This window comes from Colobus angolensis, unplaced genomic scaffold (assembly GCF_000951035.1).
Source record: "Colobus angolensis palliatus isolate OR3802 unplaced genomic scaffold, Cang.pa_1.0 Scaffold8, whole genome shotgun sequence".
NCBI classification, from domain to species: domain Eukaryota; kingdom Metazoa; phylum Chordata; class Mammalia; order Primates; family Cercopithecidae; genus Colobus; species Colobus angolensis.
The window spans coordinates 7,588,434-7,609,711 of NW_012121820.1; the positions used below are offsets into that span (position 1 = coordinate 7,588,434).

At 51.5% G+C, this 21,278-nt stretch overlaps 2 protein-coding genes and 1 long non-coding RNA gene across 3 annotated transcripts in view; 1 reads left to right on the forward strand and 2 right to left on the reverse strand.

Moving 5' to 3' along the window:
* The window catches only part of SLC12A5 (solute carrier family 12 (potassium/chloride transporter), member 5), a 39,312-nt gene extending 38,600 nt beyond the window's left edge, over window positions 1-712 (reverse strand). Inside the window, exon 1 of the mRNA XM_011928882.1 lies at window positions 522-712. Within this exon, the coding sequence (XP_011784272.1) occupies window positions 522-642 (121 nt within the window). The 5' untranslated portion in view covers window positions 643-712. The remainder of the gene's footprint in view (window positions 1-521) is intronic.
* Window positions 339-8,996, forward strand: LOC105502408. Its single transcript, XR_001000337.1, has 4 exons — window positions 339-872; window positions 1,365-1,366; window positions 2,536-2,652; window positions 7,701-8,996. It is a non-coding gene; the product is annotated as an uncharacterized LOC105502408 (long non-coding RNA).
* On the reverse strand, window positions 5,772-13,649 carry MMP9 (matrix metallopeptidase 9). The gene is made up of 13 exons (XM_011928881.1): window positions 13,393-13,649; window positions 12,359-12,591; window positions 11,820-11,968; window positions 11,415-11,543; window positions 11,150-11,323; window positions 10,719-10,892; window positions 10,143-10,319; window positions 9,874-10,029; window positions 8,962-9,241; window positions 8,700-8,839; window positions 8,214-8,364; window positions 8,014-8,117; window positions 5,772-6,084 (listed from the first exon to the last, which is right to left on the reverse strand). The coding sequence occupies exons 1-13, from the start codon at window positions 13,528-13,530 to the stop codon at window positions 5,966-5,968; spliced, it is 2,124 nt and encodes a 707-aa protein (XP_011784271.1). The 5' UTR covers window positions 13,531-13,649; the 3' UTR covers window positions 5,772-5,965.
* Between the last annotated feature and the right edge of the window lie 7,629 nt (window positions 13,650-21,278).

The window sequence follows — 21,278 nt, forward strand, 5'->3', positions numbered from 1 at the left end:
GTCCCACTCTCATCCTCCTGGCCCAACTCATTCCCCACTGGTCCCGCCCTTTCCTGACCCTAAACCAACCTAGTCCCGCCGCCTCCCCTTTAGAGGCTCCTGACCATCCTCTTCAACACACAGCCCCCTGTTTCCCTAGTTCCACCTCCCCACTCTGGTCCCGCCCACTACTCGAGATGTCCCCGCCACTTTAGTGCCCTCCGGCCTACTCTCCACCTTGACCCCGGCCCTTCCATCACCAGACCCGCCCCCTTCGCCTCGGTCCCAACCCCTTCCCTGGCCCCACCCCTTTTCCTTGTGGCCACGCCCACCTCGCGTCTGGCCCCTCCCCCTTTCCACTTTCTGTCCGCGACCCCGGCCCCTAGGTTTCCTAGTCCCGGCTCCGTTACCCTCTCAGGCCTAGGGCTGGGACCCCTCCCCGTCCCCGGTCTTGGCCCAGCCCCCTTCAACAGATGGTCCGCCCCGACCCCTCCTCCTCGTCCCGCCCGGCCCTGGCAGGCCCCGCCCCCTGCGGCCTCTACCTTTGACGTCTTCCCCTTGGAGGTGGCGGGGGTCTGCGACCGAATGCCGGCGGGACTCCGGGTCAGGGCTTCTGGCGGGCCCTGCGGGGGGCAGCGAGGTGACTGTGAACCTGCGGCTCATGGCGCTGAAAGGGGCCAGGCGGCCGCGGCGAGGGCCGGTATCGCACAAGTGGCTGCAGCCGGGCTCTAGGAGGGAGAAAGCGCTGATCCCCCCCACCCGCCCCCTGCCAGACGCGACGCTGCGCAGGGTCCTAGTGCCCGCTGTGCTGAGGGTTCCTGAATCTGGCCACTTCGCTGGGCGGCCCTGGGCTCCCCAGTGCCACCCGAAGGGCCTGAGGAGGCCATCTGCAGGTGAGAGTCGTCCCTACAACGGGGGCACCTCTGCTAGGGTCTCCTAAACACCTGGGGCTCATTCATTCATTCATTCATTCGGAACATGTCGATAGCGCTCCTGTGTTTCGGGCAATGGTGCGAGGGATACGTCGGTGAATGAGATCCACTGGCTTCTTGTCCTCAAGTGGCTTAAATTCTAATAAGGAGAAAAAGATTATACGTGAGCAAACGCATAGATGAGATCATTTGAGATTGGGTGTATGTTTAAAACTAGGGCCGTGGGATAATGGGTAAGAGGGAGGACTGCTTTAGGGGTGGTCTGAGAAGGCCTCCTAGAAGATGTGGTATTTGAGCTGCGACCTCACTGATGAGAAGAGCCAGCTATGCAAAGATCTAGGGGGAAGAGTTCTCTGGAAGAAGAAATAGCAAATGCAGAGCCTTGGGGTGACAAGGAGCCCCGACTGTCCAAGAAACAGCAAGGTCATTCTCTCTGGAAGAGAGTGAGTGGAGAAGTGAGTGACTGGAGATGAGGGAAGAGAGAAGGGCAGATCATGTGGTCTTCTGAAGGCTTTGGGAAGGAGCCTGGATTTTTTGAGCAGGGAAATGATGTGATCTGATTTATAATTTAACAGGATCATTCTGGCTGCTGGGTGAAGGTTCGACTAAAGAATGGCAAGACTAGAAGCTGGAAATCTAATTAGGAGGCTCCTGCAGACCCCAAGCTCGGGGGTGATGACAGCCAGACTAGAGTGGTGGCAGTTGTCTGATTCCAGTTAGGTTTTGAAAGTGAAACTGTCAGGACCCACTGATGGTTCGGATGTGACATGTGACCGTAAGAGTGAAATCAAGGAGAAATCCTGGCAGTTCACACGCTGCTGGTGGGAGTGTAGTTAGGCAAAAACTACTTTGGGAAACTGTTTGGTAACATCTACTAAAGCTGAACATACACACATCCTTCAACCCAGCAGTTTTTCTCCTAGATGTATACCCAGAAGAAATGACTGCCCGTGTTCACCAAAAGACATTTACCATGAATGTTCATAGGGGCATTGTTCATAATAGCCCTAAACTGGGCTCTACCAAATGCTTGTCAACAGTAAAATAGAGAAATAAGTTGTAGTACCTTCACACAATGGAATACCATCTACGGTTCTCAGAACAATATGGATGAATCTCACACATAGAACCTTGAGAAAAAAGAGTCCAGACACAAAAGAATACCTACCCTATAACACCATTTAAAGAAAGTAAAAAATAGTCAAAGTCTATCCAAGCTGTTAGAAGTAATGATAGTGGTGCTGGGTACGGTGGCTCACACCTGTAATCCCAGCACTTTGGGAGGCCGAGGTGGGTGGATCACAAGGTCAGGAGTACAAGACCAGCCTGGCCAAGATGGTGAAACCCAGTCTGTACTAAAAATACAAAAATTAACCAGGTATGGTGGTTAGTACCTGTAATCGCAGCTATTTGGGAGACTGAGGGAGAGAATTGCTTGAACCTGGGACGCGGAGGTTGCAGTGAGCTGAGATTGCACCACGGCACTCCAGCTTGGGCGAGAGAAAAAAAAAAGTAATGATAGTGGTACCCCTTGGGGAGAAGAGCTAGTGATTGCAAGCAGGCTTCTAGGGTGCTGCTGATAATGTTTTGTTTCTTTCTTCTTTTTTTTTTTTCCTTGAGACAGTCTCACTCTGTCGCCCAGGCTGGAGTACAGTGTCATGATCTTGGCTCACTGCAGCCTCCACCTCGCAGGTTCAAGCAATTCTCCTACCTCAGCCTCACAAGTAGCTGGGATTACAAGGTGCCCACCACCACACCCAGCTAATTTTTGTATTTTTAGTAGAGAGAGAGCTTCACCATGTTGGCCAGGCTGGTTTCGAACTCCTGATCTCAGACAATCCACCCACCTTGGCCTCCCAAAGCACTGGAATTACAGGCATGAGCCACCATGCCCAGCCTCTTGTTTCTTGACCTGATGCTGGTTACACACTTGTGTTCCATTTGTGAAAATGTCTTCAAATGTATACTTATGATAGATACATTTGTATATTTATTATATTAAAGCAATGGTTCTCAACTGGGAGCAATGTTGACCACCAGGGAACATTTGGCAATATTCAGAGACATTTTTGGTTATCACAACTAGAGCGGGGGTTACTACCAGCATCTAGGGGCTACAGGTCTTTTGGGCTCTCTAGGTTTGTACCAGGGCTGTCTAGCCATGAGTCACAGTTCAACATTACCCTGCTGCACCCCATCCCCACACTGGGGCCTTCCTTAGCAGAGGGGGCTGACCCTGAATGGGCCTGGCATTTGGCCGTGGATCCTGCCACCTCCTAGAGAAAGACACCAAACATGCTAGAAGGTACAGTGTAGATGTATGGTGTAAGACAATCCCCCACAACAAAGTATCCAGCCCAAAATGTCAATAGTGTAGAGGCTGAGAAACCCAGTACTAGAAAAGAAGTTTAAATAACTGATTCCTAGATTTTAGGACTGATTAGGTGTTCAGCTTGATTAAAGGTGGATGATATTGTCTCTTATTAAGGTGGTAACAACAGAGGAGCACATTTGGAAGGTGAAACCCAGGAGTCAGTTTGGACCCATTAGGTTGAGAGGTCTGTTTGGCAGCTAAGGAGCCATGTAGAGTAGGCAGTTGAACATATGAGTCTGGAGCTCGGGGTAGGGGAGAGGAGGTTAAGACAGGAAACATAAATTTCACAGTGTTTAGCGGAGAGATGCTATTTAAGGCTGTGGGCTACCAGATATAACAGGGAACGAGTATGCACAGAGCAGAGAATTCCCACGATTGAGCACAAGGGTGCTTCTGTCACCAGAAGAGGAAAATCCACCCAGTGAGGTAGGAGGAAACCCAGAAGTAAGGTTCCAGAGGCAGAGAGTTTCAGGAAGAAGGGCAGGATCCCCTATGTCAACGTGGGGAGAGTTGGTGTGGGATGAGCAGAGAGGAGCTCCTGTCACATCTGGCTACGAGAAGGTCATAAATGGCTTTGAAGAGGGGGGCTTTGGTGGTGTAGTGGGGTGGGAGCCGGGCTGGAAATGGCTGAGGAGAAAATGGGAATTGAGGAAATGGAGACACTAAGTAGAGATCATGCTTTGGGGAAGTTTTATTGTGAATGGGGATGGGGAGGGTAGAGAAATAGACTCGTGTCTAGTGGGAGGCAGGGGTTAAGAGAGATTGCAAACAAGCCATGGCGGGGAATGTTTGTACACCAGTGGCAGTGGGTCATTCGAGCAAGAAACAGGTGAAGGAGGAAGCTCACTCAGGACGGCAGTTCTCTGGACTTCTACTTAAATTCCCAGATGGGCTCTGATTAAACCCATCACCTCCACTCATGTGCCCCAATCTTTCAGTCAAGTCCCTCTGCTAACCTGTAAGGTCAAATTCATATTCAGCCTGGCATTCAAGACTTCTCTCATCTAGCCCAAAGTAGCACTCCTATCTTAACTATTCCGGAATCCTCTCCGTTCCCTCTTATCCACCCACTACCACCCCATGCTGGAGTTCTGAGCCATTCGAAGTTCTCCAGACACCCACTGTTTTTTCTCTTCTCCCAGCACTTGCACCAAGAACCCACATTCAAATCCCACTGTTACCACTCACTAGCTATGAGACTTTGGGTGAGTTGTATAATTCTCTGTGTCTCATCTGTAAAATAAGGGATTAGTGATGGCAGTAATAATAGTACCTACAAAGTAATAGTAGTACCTATCTCATCTGGTTGTTTTATCGTACATAATGCACGTAGAACAGTGCCTGGCACATAGTGCTGTACAAGGGGTAGCTACTAACATCAGGTATATGATCCATATTTTATTTATCCACTGCCTTACTCCTGGGCATCTAGGTTATTGCCAGTGTTTCACTAACAAACAATGCTGCAATCAACATCCTTCTATGTGTTGTCTTGTGCACATATGTGAGGGTCAGAAGGTAATTACATTTTTAGGTTTAGTGGTTCTTGATAAATTACCCTCTAAGAAGATTGTCCCTTGCACAAGAATAAGCTCGTTGGTCCTTCGTAATTCAGTTCCAGTTCAAATGTTATCTTGATGAGAAATGTTCCTGGACCTCAACCACAACACAGACACACACACCATTATTGTAGAATAAAAGATCGTGCACTGTACACTCCCCAAGTGTGATCCCACCCCCACCACCCATAGAATTACCCTTGTAAATAGGTTAGACTCTCTGTAGGTGGAGCCACGAGTTGCATTTTAAGCAAGTTCCAAGGGCAATCTTATGCATTCTAAAGTCTAACTCATTTCTCTATACCCAGTGCCCAGTACAGGGCCTGGCTCCATGCAGGAGTTCAATAATTGTTTGATGAATGAATAAACAGGTTGATCATTTCCTTGACTGTAAAATAGAAATAATCATATCATACTTTCCTAATAGGAATGATTGAATATGTTAACATTTACAAAGTGCCTAGAACACTTTCTTTTTTTTTTTTTTTCTTTGAGATGGAGTCTCACTCTGTTGCCCAGGCTAGAGTACGGTGGCGCGATCTAGGCTCACTGCAATCTCTGCCTCCCAGGTTCATGCCATTCTCCTGCCTCAGCCTCCCGAGTAGCTGGGACTACAGGCGCCCATCACCACACCCGGCTAATGTATTTTTGTATTTTTAGTAGAGACGGGGTTTCACCGTGTTAGCCAGGATGGTCTCAATCTCCTGACCTTGTGATCCACCCGCCTCAGCCTCCCAAAGTGCTGGGATTACAGGCATGAGCCACCGCGCCTGGCCTAGAACACTTTCTGGCACATAGAAAGTACTCTATCAGTTATTTGTTTGTCTTTTTTTTTTTTTTTTTTGCACTCTATCAGTTAAATACATAATGCATACATATGTGCATATATATAAATATATATATAAATATAAAAATAAAGTCTGCTTCTAAAGGTTAGAGAATCCAAGTTTATTAGAAACACTCCAACAATAAAAGGAAGGTGAGAAGAGAGGGCCCAGCCCACCTCCACTCCTCCTTGTCCTCCAGAACACAATACCAGTTTGTATCCGGCAAACTGGATCCTTCCCCAGGGTTGGTCCCAGTGGGGATTTACATGGCACTGCCAAAGCAGGACAGGAGCCCTAGTCCTCAGGGCACTGCAGGATGTCATAGGTCACGTAGCCCACTTGGTCCACCTGGTTCACCTCACTCTGGGAACTCACACGCCAGTAGAAGCGGTCCTGGCAGAAATAGGCTTTCTCTGCAGGAGACAGGCAGGCATGAGAGGAGTGATTCTAATTCTCCAACATATACAAAAATAGGAACAAGATCTTGACAACTGTCTCTTCTGCCATTTCTAGAATTTTCTAAGGTTTTCACATATCACCTCCATCCTCCCCACCTGTCTGTGAGATGCTGAAGGGCACAGACCTCAGTGCCCAAAGCACTACCACAGAGCCTAGCACACAGTAGGTACACCATACACGTTTTGTGAATGAACTAACGAATGAATAGACCAACTATCTTAATGCTCAGAATAATTCATTCAATACTCATTCATTGAACAAATCTGTTCACTCATCAATAAGTATTTGTTGAGCACCTACTGTGCGCTCTGTTCAAGACACTGGGGGTAAGCAGAAAAAAATGCAGGCATGATCTCATATATCTTGGTGCTTACACTCTAGTGAGGCAAGAGACAATTAACAAGCAAACACGTAAATAAATGAGATTGGTTTTGAAAATATAGAAAGCAGCCAGGTGCTGTGGCTCACGCCAGTAATCCCAGCACTTTGGGAGGCCGAGGCGGGTGGATCATGAGGTCAGGAATTCAAGACCAGGAGAACTGCTTGAACCAGGGAGGCAGTTTGCAGTGAGCAGAGATTGCGCCACTACACTCCAGCCTGGGCGACAGAGTGAAACTCCGTCTCAAAAAAAGAAAATATAGAAAGCTATGGAGAAAATAAAAACAAGTAAATAGATAATAAGCATCAGAGAAGGCCTCACTGAAGCAGTGGCCTTACCACCGAAACCTGAAAGAAGACAGGGGGACGGCCCAGTGACAATCTGGAGGGAAAGCCTTCCAGATAGGAGGAACAACTGGCACAAAGCCTCTAAGCTAGGAATGACCTTGATCTGTTCAAAGAGCAGCCAGTGTGGGTGGAGCAGAGTAAATAACAGGAGGAGTGGGAAGAGATGAGAACAGGGGAGTGGAAGGTCAGATCCTGTTAGTTTCTTTGACCTTGGAATTCATCTGGGGTCACTCCCAAGACCATTGACCTCCACTCCTAGCCTCTCCCTAATCTCATGGAATATGTTAAAGGCACTGGACAGCCAGTATGGTTTGGGCTGGGGTGTTTATAAAGAAGATGGCAAAAAAAATGACAGACTCAAAAAAGATTTTGGTGACAGAAAATCTTGTTCGCCTTGTCAACTGTTTGGATGTGACTGGTGAGAAAGGAAAGTCAAGTGTAGGCCGGGCGCGGTGGCTCAAGCCTGTAATCCCAGCACTTTGGGAGGCCGAGACGGGCGGATCACGAGGTCAGGAGATCGAGATCATCCTGTCGAACACGGTGAAACCCCGTCTCTACTAAAAAATACAAAAAACTAGCCGGGTGAGGTGGCGGGCGCCTGTAGTCCCAGCCACTCGGGAGGCTGAGGTGAACCTGGGAGGCGGAGCTTGCAGTGAGCTGAGATCTGGCCACTGCACTCCAGCCTGGGCAACAGAGCGAGACTCCATCTCAACAAAAAAAAAAAAAAAAAGAAAGTGTAATTCCAGCTATCGTCCCCATATTACAGATGGGGAAACTGAGGCTCGAAGAGTAGAGAAGCAGTGAGTTGTCACAGAGCTGTGAATTGTCGCATCTCTCACTGTAGCACAGTGCCTGGCACATTGTCGGCACTTGATGACTGTTGTCTAATAAATAAGTTTCCATGCAAACCACCTGTGTCCTGTACTGAAGGAGAAACAACTTCCAGCTGGGGAGGCAGGAAATCTGGGTCCTGGTCTTGGTTGCATCCCTGACTTCCTAAATGACCTGGAGAAGGCCTCTGCCTCTACTGGGATCTTGTCTGTGCTGGGGCATTTGCTTCCATTTCCAAGGGCTTTATCTTCCTCGCTCAGATTTTGACCAATCACTAAGAAGAACCTAGCGTGGTGTCTCACGAAGGGACCCTCCTCAGCCCTCACCTTGGTACTGGAAGACGTCGTGCGTGTCCAAAGGCACCCCGGGGAACATCCGGTCTACCTCGCTGGCGCTGCGGGGATCCACCATCTGCGCCTTCACGTCGAACCTGCGGGCAGGCGCGGAGGACACTGGTGCTGAGCCGGCCAGCGCGCGGACGGACGGCGCCTGGGCTCCCCCTGCGGGCGGCCGCGGCGGTGCTCACCTCCAGACGCGCCGCCCGCTGAATAGCAGCATCTTCCCCGCGCCACGCCGGAGGGCCCCGGTCACCTGGGCCACGTCGGCGCCCAGGCCCAGCTTGTCTAGACGCCTCGGGCCCAGCACCGACGCGCCTGTGTACACCCACACCTGGCGCCCTGCAGGGAAGGAGGGGTCACATCGGTCTGGAGGCGCAGAGAGAGCACGTACTCTTCTAGAACGCGAGGAGGGAGATCCGGGCGAAGCCTTTCCTAGCCCGCGTGCCCGCAGTCCCTGCACTCCAGGAGCAGAGGCGCTGGGTAGAGCGGCGCGAGGGCATGGAGAGGAAAGGGCAGAAACTCAGCCGTCCCTACGTTTGCTAAACTGAGTCCGCCAGGGGGCGTATTTTTCTAAAACGCACAAGACGTTTCCTGGGTTATCGACGGCCTCTTGAGCCTCCTTGACTTGAGCCTCCTTGATGGGGATTGACAGGGAGGCGTAGAAGGTAACTAACCAGAGAAGAAGAAAAGCTTCTTGGAGAGCGGCTCCTCAAAGGCCGAGTCCAGCTTGCGGGGCAACGCGGGCCACGTGTCGGCGATAAGGAAGGGGCCCTGCAGCCGGCTCCCCCTGCGCTCAGAGAATCGCCAGTACCTCCTGAGAACGCGAAGAGGGAAAGGACGGGCTCTGAGCCTTGGACCCAGGGCCAGTGGGCAGGAAGGGACGGGCAGTCCCTCCGCCAAGCCCCCTTCCGCATCCACACATCCCTGCCTCCTCACCCATCCTTGAACAAATACAGCTGGTTCCCGATCTCCGTGATGGCGTCGAAGATGTTCACGTTGCAGGCATCGTCTACAGGATTCAAAGGCACAGTAGTGGCCGTAGAAGGGCCAGCAGTGGGGGGACCTGTGGGGCCAGCTGAGGGGGGACCTGTGGGGCCGGCTGTGGTGCGCTCTGAGGGGCGGACAGTGGGGGGTCCAGTGGGGCAGACCGTTGGGGGAGCCGTGGGCTGCGGTGTGGTGGTGGTTGGAGGCCGTGGCTCAGGTTCAGGGCGAGGACCTAAAAAGAGACACCGAATGAGACACTCCCTATTCCTGCATACCTCTGTACGCCTAGAACATCTGCTCCCCTAAGCCTCTCAGTGAGGCCCCTCTGGCACACAGGCTCTTCCTCACTTAGCCTGCCTTCCCAAACCACAGGACTTTTTTTTTTTTTCTAGCGGCATCCTCTATGGCCCAGAATGGAGTGCAGTGGTGCAATCATAGTTCACTACAGCCTCCAACTCTTGGGCTCAAGGGATCCTCCCACCTCAGCCTCCAGAGTAGCTAGGACTACAGACATGTGCCTTCACGCTCGGCTAATTTTTTTGTAGAGATGGGAGTCTGGCTATGTTGCTGAGGCTGGTCTGGAATTCCTGGGCTCAAGCAATCCTCCCGCCTGGGTCTCCCAAAGCGCTGGGATTAGAGGCGTGAGCCACCATGCCCAGCGTAGACTGGCTTTTGAAGTCACGCCTATCTCTCTCTAGAGTCTCTTTATCACCATCTCTAAGCACTGACATGGCAGCGACTGGGCCCAGGCTCTATTTCCACATAGACGTTGAGGTCCCACCTCTCCCAACCCCCAATTCTTTGGTACTGTGGCACAGCCACGCCCTTTCCCCTCCTCCTCCCATCCTTGCCCCAAGGCCTCACCATAGAGATACTGGATGCCATTCACATCGTCCTTATGCAAGGGGGGCTCCTCAGTGAATCGGTACATAGGGTACATGAGCGCCTCCGGCACTGAGGTATGATCTAAGCCCAGCGCGTGGCCGAATTCGTGAGCCGCCACAAGGAACAGACTGTATCCTGGAAGGAGAGGGAGCCTGAGACGTGAGCGCCGAGCCAAGCCCCCAGCCCTGGCCACCTCACCACCACCACTGCCGGGAACCCTAGCCCCAGAGCCTCGGGACCCCGCCTACCTTGGTCCGGGCAGAAGCCCCACTTCTTGTCGCTGTCAAAGTTCGAGGTGGTAGCGCACCAGAGGCGCCCATCTCCGCGGCCCTCGCTGGTACAGGTCGAGTACTGCTTACCCAGGAAGGTGAAGGGGAAGACGCACAGCTCCCCCGCCGAGTTGCCCCCGATCACGGTCGAGTCGGCTGGAGAGACCCAAGGCCTTGGATGAGCCAGGTGGATGAGTCCAATAAGTAGCCAGGGGCCGACCCGACAGGGAGCTAGACAATCTTGGTGGCCTAGGGGGCGCTGTAGAGCACTCCTGAGAAGAGGCTAGACCCGTGGGCGGTGCCTGGGACACCAGTACGTGGAAGAGGCAGCCAGCTGAGCAGATAAGGCCAGACCCCAGTGGCTGGGGCGGGGCCCTTGGAAGTCAGGGATGGGGCGGGAGCGGGGGGATGTGGTGTAGGTGGGCGGAGTAACGGCCGTCCTGAAGACCAGTGAGAGTGGAAAGACAAACTGATGAGGGAGGAGAAGAGCCGCGTTTCGGGGGCCAATGCGTGATGAGAGAGCGGGGCTGAACCTAGTAGACAGGGCGGAGGTACCTCGGGTCGGGCAGAAGCCGTAGAGCTTGTCCTGGTCGTAGTTGGCGGTGGTGGCGCACCAGCGGTAGCCGTCGGAGCGACCGTCCGTGGTGCAGGCGGAGTAGGATTGGCCTTGGAAGATGAATGGAAACTGGCAGGGTTTCCCGTCAGCATTGCCATCCTGGGTGTAGAGTCCTGGGGCGAGGGGGAGGTGGGAAAGGGGGAGAAGGCGGAGACAGCACATTTTAACCCCCAAGTGTGTCCTGTTCTTTGACCCATGGACGGTCTGCAGTTCATCCCTCCTCTCCTCGTTTCTCAGATGAGAAAATTGGGCCCAGAGTGCGGGAGGGTGAATTGCAGGCCACACAGCACTAGTGGCAGAGCTGGGATTAGAACCCAGGACCATCAAGGGTGGTGGGCGCCCCCAGCCCTCGGCGCGCCCCCACACTCACTCTCGCTGGGACAGAAGCCAAACCGACGGTCAGTGTCGTAGTTGGCCGTGGTACTGCACCAGGGCACGCCGTCGGAGCGACCGTCGGTGGTGCAGGCAGAGTAGGAGCGGCCCTCGAAGGTGAAGGGGAAGTGGCAGGCCGCGCCATCTGCGTTTCCAAACTTAGTTGGAACCACTGCCGGAGGAGGGGAGACCGGAGTCAGGGCGGCAGGTGATGGGTGGGAGAGGACAAGGGAATCGGGGGCCAGGATGACTCAGAATCTCACCGACGCCCTTGCCCAGCGACCACAACTCGTCATCGTCGAAATGGGCGTCTCCCTGAATGCCGGGGCCAGGAGGAAAGGCGTGTGCCAGGAGCCCGTCCTTCCCGTCGAAGGGATACCCGTCTCCGTGCTCTGAAGAAACAGGTGAAGAGGAAGAGGGTTAGCCGAGTAGTGCTGCGCAGATTGTGCACTGCCCAAGGCAAGGGCTCCAAAATAACTGCAGGCTGAAATCCCGCCTGCGCGAAACTCTCCCAGGCCCTGCACTGTCTGGCAGGAGGGGCCGTATAAGCCAGGCCAGCCCGGGCAGGCAAGAAGAAGCCGGGGCCACTGCTGCCTCCACCCTCTCCGTGGTCCTCCCTTCCCTGACCCCGCCCAGGTCTCCTGGATTTTCGCTCCTCGCGTTCTCACCCGCGACACCAAACTGGATGACGATGTCTGCGTCCCGGCTGTACACGCGAGTGAAGGTGAGCGGCGTCACCGCGCTCCACAGCGCGAAGGCGCGGGCAAAGGCGTCGTCAATCACCGCCCGCGGCAAGTCTTCCGAGTAGTTTTGGATCCTGTAGAGTAAAAGCCAGAGGAAGCAGGTCAGAAGTGAAAGGCTGGAGCGGGGCAGCAGGGACTCCCCATATGGCAGAGACTTCAACATACACAATGTTCCCTGCCGTCCACGCTCTCATCTATAAATTGCTTCCAGACTGTTTTTTTTTTTTTATCTACTTAGACCTTCACAATGGCCCTGGCAGGAGGACTTGGATTGCAAAAGCCATTTCCCTGAAGGAAAAACTGAGGCTCAGAGGTGGAGACACTGCCCCCGGGCCACACATTAAACAGTGAAACCCAGGGACCCGTCAAAGACAGGACGTGTTCACCGCTGGCCGGAGAGCCAGACCTGCCCTCCCTGCCCCACCGCCCCCCTACCAACCCCTGTCCCCGCGGCTGCAGCTCACCAATAGGTGATGTTGTGGTGGTGCCACTTGAGGTCGCCCTCAAAGGTTTGGAATCTGCCCAGGTCTGGGACCCCGCACCGTGGGGTTCGCATGGCCTTCAGCGTGGCGCTGTCCAGCTCACCGGTCTGGGGCAGGGACAGTTGCTTCTGGAGAAGCAGCAGCGCAGGCCCCAGAGATTGCGAGTCTCCGTGCATCTCTGCCACCCGAGTGTAACCATAGCGGTACAGGTAGTCCTGTGGATGAAGGGGCACACACATGCCAGATCTCTGACACCTTTCTCTGTCCAGCTGGGGCCAGGACCCTCTCCAGACACTCATGGAGGGAGTTTTTTTTTTTTTTTTTGGAGAGATGGTATCAGCTCACTGCAGCCTCGACTTCCTGGGCTCAAGAGATCCTCCCATCTCAGCCTTCTGCATAGCTGGAACTACAGGTGCACACCACTGTACCTGGCTATTTCTTTAATTTTTTTTTTTTGTAGAGACAGGATCTTACTATGCTGCCTAGGCTGGGATCAAACTCCTGAGCTCAAGCCATCCTACCACCTCAGCCTCCCAAAGTGCTGGGATTACAAGTGTGAGCCATCATGCCTAGCAGGGACTAGCATTTAATAAAGCATTAAATGCTTTCCAGACACCAGTGCTTTCTGACCACCCAGGAATCTCCCCTTCTTTAGACATCCTCAGCTCCTTCTCATCCCTGGATGCCTCTAGCCCATTTCTACCCTACAGCTGCATAAGGTTTGCTCCTGCTCACTCCCAGCCCACACTTACCCCAGAACCCTCCAATGCCTCCCCCACCCCAAACCATTTCCCATTTCCCACTTAGGAAAGCCCTATTGCCCATTTCTGGCCATCACTGTTCAAAGCCTCCACAAGACCCTCCATTGCCTAACCCTGGACACCTCTGTTCTTCAGATATGCCCATCACCACCAACACACCCCTAAAGCATCTCCTCTGAGGCCCTGTGTCCTCTCTGGGAGACTCAACACCCTCCCGGACAGCCCTCCCCAACTCTAGACTAGGTGTTTGCCCACCTCTGCCAGCTGCCTGTCAGTGAGATTGGTTTTCAGGTCTCCAGGGAAGAGCACAAGGGTGGACTGGCGCTGTCTGGGGGCAGCACAGCAGCAGCCCAGCACCAGGAGCGCCAGGACCAGGGGCTGCCAGAGGCTCATGGTGAGGGCAGCAGTGTCTGACTGCAGCTGCTGTTGTGGGGGCTTTAAGGAGGTGCTCCTGTGACCCCACCCCTCCTTGACAGGCAAGTGCTGACTCAGGGGACAGGGTGTGTGTGTGTGTGTGTGTGTGTATGTGTGTGTGTGGCAGCCCTAGCATGAGAAAGGGCTTACACCACCTCCTCCTGTCTCCACTGCCCGCAGTCTCCACTGCCAAGTCAGGCAAGACCCCAGACCCACAGGAAACCACAGGCCCTCAGGGGAGGGGTAGGGTTTTGCAAACTGCAGAGCTTGTGGGAACTGTATGAAAGGGAGGGAGGGGGATGAAGCTGGAGGGATCCCCCATCCCTTGGTCTGAAAGCCTCCAGTGGTCAGTCAAGGGAAAGTGGTGGAAGACTCCCTGAGACTTCTTTCTGAATCTAATGATCCCCCTGGCCCATCCTTGGCCTTTTGCAACACCCCCTCCCAGGTCAGATCTCCTCCCCAAACCCCTCCCCACACTCCAGGTTCTGTCCTCTTTTTCCCTCCCTGAGAGCCTTCTTTGACTCAGCTTCCCCTCCCTGCTTCATCTGGGGGCGGAAGGAGTGGACTCTGCTAGGCAGGGCTGGGGAATTCCACTGGGGCAACCCCCTGTCTTCAGCAGGCTGAATTTTCAGGGTAGTAAAGGGGAGAGTAGCAGCCTCTAGAAAACAGCAGACATGGTTTTACTCACTTCCTTCAGGACCTCGGCAAATGTCCTACCACTCTGAATGTGTTTCCTCAAATGTGAAAAAAAAAAAAAAGCGGGGAGTGGGGCGCTCTTTGTCCCTAAATTGATGTGAGGATAAAATGAGATCAAACATATAAAATGTTTAGTACACTGTAGGTTGTAAGTCCTCAACGGATGGTGGTGATTGGTTTTAATTACCAAGGCCAAGACCAAGATTCAGGGCCAGGTGCAGTGGCTCATTCCTGTAATCTTAGCACTTTGGGAGACCAAGGTGAGAGGATTGCTTGAGCCCAGAAAAAAGGTCAAGGATACAGTGAGCCATGATTATGTCACTGCACTCTAGCCTGGGCGACAGAGCGAGACCCTGCCAAAAGACCATGATTCAAACTCGGAATCAGGAGACCAGGTTATTGGGCTCTAACCTGCAGTATAACCTGGAGTAAATGCCTTCCCCTTCTTCAGCTTAGGATTCTTCAACTGCAAATTGGGGCAGGATAAGGGGGAAAATAATCTCTAGGAGCCCTTTCAGTTCTCCAGCCCTGCTCCATGCAGCCAAAGCTCCAGCCCCAATTATCACACTTATGCCAAGCCTCCCTTCCAAGCCTCCTACACCAGCAGCCTCCCTCCCTCCTTTCTTCCTAGCCAGCCAGTGTCAGGCAGGGTCTATACTCACCTTCTTCAAAGCCCTATTTGGGAAAAACATGCTAACAACTCAACAAGCTGTATTTATTTATTTTACTTTATTTTGGGGGGGTGGAGTCTCTGTCACCCAGGCTGGAGTGCAGTGGTGTGATCTCGGCTCACTGTAACCTCTGCTTCCTGGGTTCAAGCAATTCTCCTGCCTCAGCCTCCCAAGTAGCTGGTATTATAGGCATGCACTGCCATCCCCGGCCAAATTTTTTGTATTTTTAGTAGAGATGGGGTTTCACTACGTTGACCAGGCTGGTTTCTAACTTCTGACTCAAGTGATCCACCCCCTTGACCTCCCAAAGTGCTAGGATTACAGTCATGAGACATGGTGCCTGGCCCAATAAGCTGTGTTTAAAGGGCCTACTATGTGTCAGACACTTTTTATGTTTATCTAATAAATGAGTCTGTGAAATGGAGATAATTAACTTCCTTTACAGAAAAATTGAATTTCTAAAGTTCACTAACTAATGAACATCTGCTTTGCAGTCATGAAGTCCTGGATTTCAGTTCCAGCTCTGCCATTTCCCAGCTATGTGACCTTGGGCAAGTCACTTTACCTCTGAACCATAATAATAATAATGCATTTTTTTGTTGTTGTTGTTGAGACAGAGTCTCGCTCTGTCGCCCAGGCTGGAGTGCAGTGGCACCATCTCGGCTCACTGCAACCTCTGCCTCTCGGGCTCACGCCATTCTCCTGCCTCAGCCTCCTGAGCAGCTGGGACTACAGGCACCCGCCACCTCGCCCAGCTAACTTTTTGTATTTTTAGTAGAGACGGGGTTTCACCGTGTTCGCCAGGATGGTCTCGATCTCCTGACCTCGTGATCCGCCCGCCTCGGCCTCCCAAAGTGCTGGGATTACAGGCGTGAGCCACCAAGCCCAGCCAATAATGCATTTTTTGAGATTTACTGTGTCAAGCATTGTAATAAGTTCTCTGTAAGTCTCTTGTTTCATTCTCACCACCTGTAAGGTAAGTTTAATGAGTATCCCTCCTGTTTTCAGAGGGGGAAACTAAGGCTCAGAGAGTTAAGGAATTTGCCTGTGATCACAGAGCAAGTTAATCCACAGAACTAGGGTTCAAGCCCAGAACTGCCTCGTTCTGAAGCTTTTCATCTTTATTACCATTTACAGGGAACTGTGATGACCCAGGTATAGAAGTGGATAGGTGAATGTGGTGACGGGGGCAGCACATAAAACCTGGATCCTTCTCCTCTGATCCCTTGCTACCCACTGAAGGTAAGAGAGGAGGCCCAGGCATTTAGGGAATCAGAGGCTAGGTCAGGGGACCCAGGAGGAACTAGATTCTAGACTCGGGAATGTGAGGTCATAGAGCAACATGATTTTAGAGGAAGAGATCCTCCAATCTGGAGGATCTTCATCTGGGTGGCAGACATGGGCTTTTAGGAAAATCCAACTTTCCATCAATGGTACCAAATATGACATACGAATACATGTCTATGTATGTATGTCATATATCTCAAACTTAGAACTACTGACACTTGGGGCTGTCGTGTGCACTGCAGGATGTTCAGCAGCATCCCTGACCTCTACCCACTGGATGCCAGTAGCACCTCCCCCTGCCAGTTGTGACAACCAGAAATGTTACCAAACATTGCCAAATGTACCCTGGTTCAGTGGGAGGGGCAGACTCACCCCTAGCTACTGGTAAATGTTGATTTTTCTATGTAAAGGGTCTAAAACTTTTATCAGATGCTCAAACCATTGTTGATGATCTTCAAACCTTTTAAAGAGCATTTACTCAACACATTCTTGTTGAGTTTTTCTGGGCCAATTATTGCGCTAAGAATTGGGAATACAAGTAGTGACCAAGATAGCCTTTGTCTCATTGTTCATGGATCTGAGAGTTCAGCATGGGGAGAAATTGAATGAATAATTAATTACCAGAGAGTCAGGCATCACGAAGGGAAAGTGTATTTATGTATTCCAATTACCCTCATCATGCAATGAGGAAACTGAGGCTCAGAGTGGTCACAGAGCAAGAGCCTGCACTCTGGAGCCAGGCTGCCTAAGTTCAAATCTCAGCTCTACCACTGACTTGCTGTGTGAGTGAAAAGGGCAATTGACACAACCATTTCAGTGCCTCAGTTTCCTCATCTGTAAAATTAGAGTAATAATAGTGCTTCCTTCATGGGGTGGTTGTAAGGCTCAAAGAGTTAGCAAATATAAAGTGCCTGGCACATGGTAATAAGTGTTCGCTGCTATGCTAATTAGGACCACCTTCAGGACAGCCGCTGTTTTTTACCAAATGGGAGCAGGGAGAGAGCAGCCAGGAAATCCAGATCTTGATTCCTGGAGTCAATCCAAATAAGAATCCTCCTTTTCTTAACTGGCCCCCCCCCCCACTCCCATCAACTTCCTCCTTTACCTCCTAGCTCCCCAACCCCCATCAAGGGGAACTTGGACAGAGCTTGGCTTTCAACACTGCAATAGCAGGAAGTGGTTCTGGTTACCACATCCCCTTCCCCACTTCCCCCAGCCTTTCTTTTTAATACCACAACAGAGTTTAGCCAAGACCCTGGGAGTGCAGGCAGAGAACAGGATACACCTTCAAGTAGAATCATAGCTTGGACTCTAAGCCCCTCACTGAGGTAGCTCCATCAGAATAGGGAGGGTGCTGACCCTGGAGCCCTGAGTCACTAGCTGGATGACACAGCCCTGCAGGCCACTATTAATAACAGGCCCTCAGACCAGGGTCAGCCTCACGAGATGAGGAAACTGTCCCACTATCTAGGATGGGGGAACTCCAAGCCTCTTTCTCCCAAACCTGCCAGAGAGGGGAGGGGCAGCCAGGCCAGAGAGACTCTGGCAGGATGTGGAGGAGACACTGAAGTCTGAGATGAAGTAGAAAAGTGCGTATCCTGCAAGACATTGCCTCAGGGAAGAGCATCACTCAGGTACCCCACCCCCCACCCACAAACACACCTCCCATCCCTAGCTTCAGGGGAATGGCAATTCCCACACTGACTCTTAGAGTCCCTATTAATGCTAAATCACACCTCCCACTTATCTGTACTGAGCACCATCAGTAAGGAAGCCATAGGGCATACATTTTGTAATCAGACCTCCTGGCTTCATATTCCAGTACCTACCATTTATGGGCTGTTGACCTTTAGGCAAATCACTTTACCTCTTTATGCCTCCATTTTCTCATTTGTAAAGTGGGGAAAGAAGCAGACCTCATTTGGAGGTGTTGTAGTGAGGATTAAATGTGATTATACATTGCAAATTCCCAGCACAGTGCCTGGCTCTTAGCAGGTACACACACACACACACATACACATACACACACACACACACACACACACACATACACACACAAAGTTTAGCTATTATGATTCTGTTACTCTAGTGCTCTCATCACAGCTTTACAAATTAACATTCATACCCATGGCTCAGAGAAGTGCTTTAAGTTTCTCACGGTCACACAGCTGGTGAGTGATAGAGCTGCCTAGGCCTTCTGACTCCAAATCCCGTGCTAAGATTAGGTCACTGGCTCTAGCAAAAAGGAAGTCCATGGGGGCAGCAGTCCACGGGCAGTGGGGGATGGCTGCCCAGAAGCCAGGCTGGAGGAGTTATGTTTAGGAACCAACAGAGGGAACAGATGTGAGGTATTTGGCTGGAATCTGTAGGAAAAAGAAAGTGGGAGATAAAAAAAAGGAAAATAAGAGTGAGGTCAGGCCGGGCGCGGTGGCTCAAGCCTGTAATCCCAGCACTTTAGGAGGCCGAGATGGGCGGATCACGAGGTCAGGAGTTTGAGACCATCCTGGCTAACACGGTGAAACCCCGTCTCTACTAAAAAATACAAAAAGCTAGCCAGGCGAGGTGGCGGGCGCCTGTAGTCCCAGCTACTCGGGAGGCTGAGGCAGGAGAATGGCGTCAACCCGGGAGGTGGAGCTTGCAGTGAGCTGAGATCCAGCCACTGCACTCCAGCCTGGGCGACAGAGCGAGACTCCGTCTCAAAAAAAAAAAAAGAGTGAGGTAGCTGGCAGGGCAGAGAACAGTCAAGTGGAGGGTTTTTTTGTTTTTTGTCTTGTTTTGTTTTTGTTTTTTGAGACAGGGTCTCACTCTCTCACCCAGGCTGGAATGCAGTGATGTGATCTAGGCTCACTGCAGCTTCCGCCTCCGGGTTCAAGCCATCCTCCCAACTCAGCCTTCCGAGTATCTGAGACTACAGGTGTGCTCCATCAATCTCAGCTGATTTTTGGTTTTTTGTAGAGACAGGGTTTCACCATGTTACCCAGGCTGGTCTCGAACTCCTGGCCTCAAGCAGTCCACCTGCCTCAGCCTCCCAAAGTGCTAAGACTACGTGTGTGTGAGCCACCGTGCCCAGCCTCAAGTGGAGTTTTATTTAAGGTGACAGGTTCTTGTCTACAAGAAGGGATGGTGCTGTGGAGGGAGAGACATGAAAATGAAGGTGAAAGAGAGTGGGCCTGGGACCAGTTCCTTTGACATTGGGTTGCCCGCTGGCAGATAAGAATATGCTTGGGGTCCCAGCAAAGCAGGTGCAGTCCCAAAATACACATTTAAAATATTGATTTTGGCTGGGTGCGGTGGCTTACACCTGTAATCCCAGCACTTTAGGAGGCAGAGGGAGGTGGATCACCTATGATCAGGAGTTGAAGACCAACCTGGCCAACATGGTGAAACCCCATCCTTACTAAAAACACAAAAATAAGCTGGGCATGGTGGTGCCCGCCTGTAATACCAGCTACTCGGGAGGCTGAGGCAGAAGAATCACTTGAACCCAGGAGGCAGAGATTGTGGTGAGCTGAGATCACGCTACTGCACTCCAACCTGGGGGACAGACAGAGACTCCAGAGACTCTGTCTCAAAATATAAATTAATTTAAATAATTAAATAATTAAATGATTATTTTAAATAATTAAATAATTATTTTAATTAATTAATTTAAATAAAATATTGTTTTTGATATTTGGAAAAAATCCTCAAAGTAGCCAGCTTGAGGGAAAAAAAAATCAGTTCTCTATTGTTCTTTTCATAAAGTCATTTCAGGGTTTAGTGTTGTTTTACTTTGGACAACAGATGGGAGGGGCACCATATTTTCAGTAATCACAGCCACTAAAGGTGTAAATCTGGTCCTGCTCACAATGGGGAAGTGGTGGGAAGAGGACTTAATCTTTGAGAAATTCAAGGTTAAACATTCAGCAGGGGCTCAGTCCCTACTGGGCAAATGGATGGAGAGAACCCTGGGGAATGGCTCAGGAGGGAGAAGTCCATGTGGCACACAGGGAAACTGGCACATATTTTGACCCTTTTCCAAGCCTGGGTTGAGCCTCTACTCTTGGCACAGCCCACTTTCTCACACATCTTCCAGTTCAATGGTTCTCAAACTATGGTCCCAGGACCAGAAGCCTCTGCAGCACCTGAGAACTTAGACACACAAATCCTCCCCATCCCAGAACGATTGAATCAGAACTCCGGGGTGGGGCCCAGAAATCTTTGACCTAACAAGCCGAAGGTTTTGTTTGTTTGTTTGTTTGTTTTTGACAGGGAGTCTTGCTCTGTCGCCCAGGCTGGAGTGCAGTGGCACGATCTCCGCTCACTGCAACCTCCGCCTCCCGGGTTCAAGCGATTCTTCTGCCTCAGCCTCTTGAGTAGCTGGGACTACAGGGGCCCACCACCATGTCTGGCTAATTTTTGTATTTTTTAGTAGAGATGGGGTTTCACTATATTGTCCAGGCTGGTCTCGGACTCCTGACCTCGTGATCTGCCCACCTTGGCCTCCCAAAGTGCTGGGATTACAGGCATAAGCCACCGCACCTGGCCTTTTTTTTTTCCTTTGAGACAGGCTTGTTCTGTCACCCAGGCTGGAGGGCAGTGACATGATCTCGGCTCACTGCAACCTCCACCTCCCAGGTTCAGGCAATTCTCATGCTTCAGCCTTTTGAGCAACTGGGACTACAGGTGCATGTGGCCATGCCCTGCTAATTTTTGTATTTTTAGTAGAGACAGTGCGGGGGGGGGGGTCTCACTATGTTGGCCAGGCTGGTCTCGAACTCCTGACCTCAGGTGATCCACTGGCCTCAGCCTCCCAAAGTGCTGGAACTACAAGAGTGAGCTACTGCGCCCAGCCCAGCCAAGTGATTCTGATGCATGCTCAGTTTGCGACCTCTGCTTTAGTGCAGCTTCATCCCTACGCTGATAGGGAGGGCATTTGACCCCATTTCCAGATGAGGAAACTGAGGCTTAGAGAGATTAAACCACTTGTCCAAAAGCCACACAGCTCGTACCAAAATCTAGTGGGAATCTAGGCCTTTCTGACTATATAAAGTGGGTGCTTCTCACTACAATATTATAGCAGGGGGTGATGTT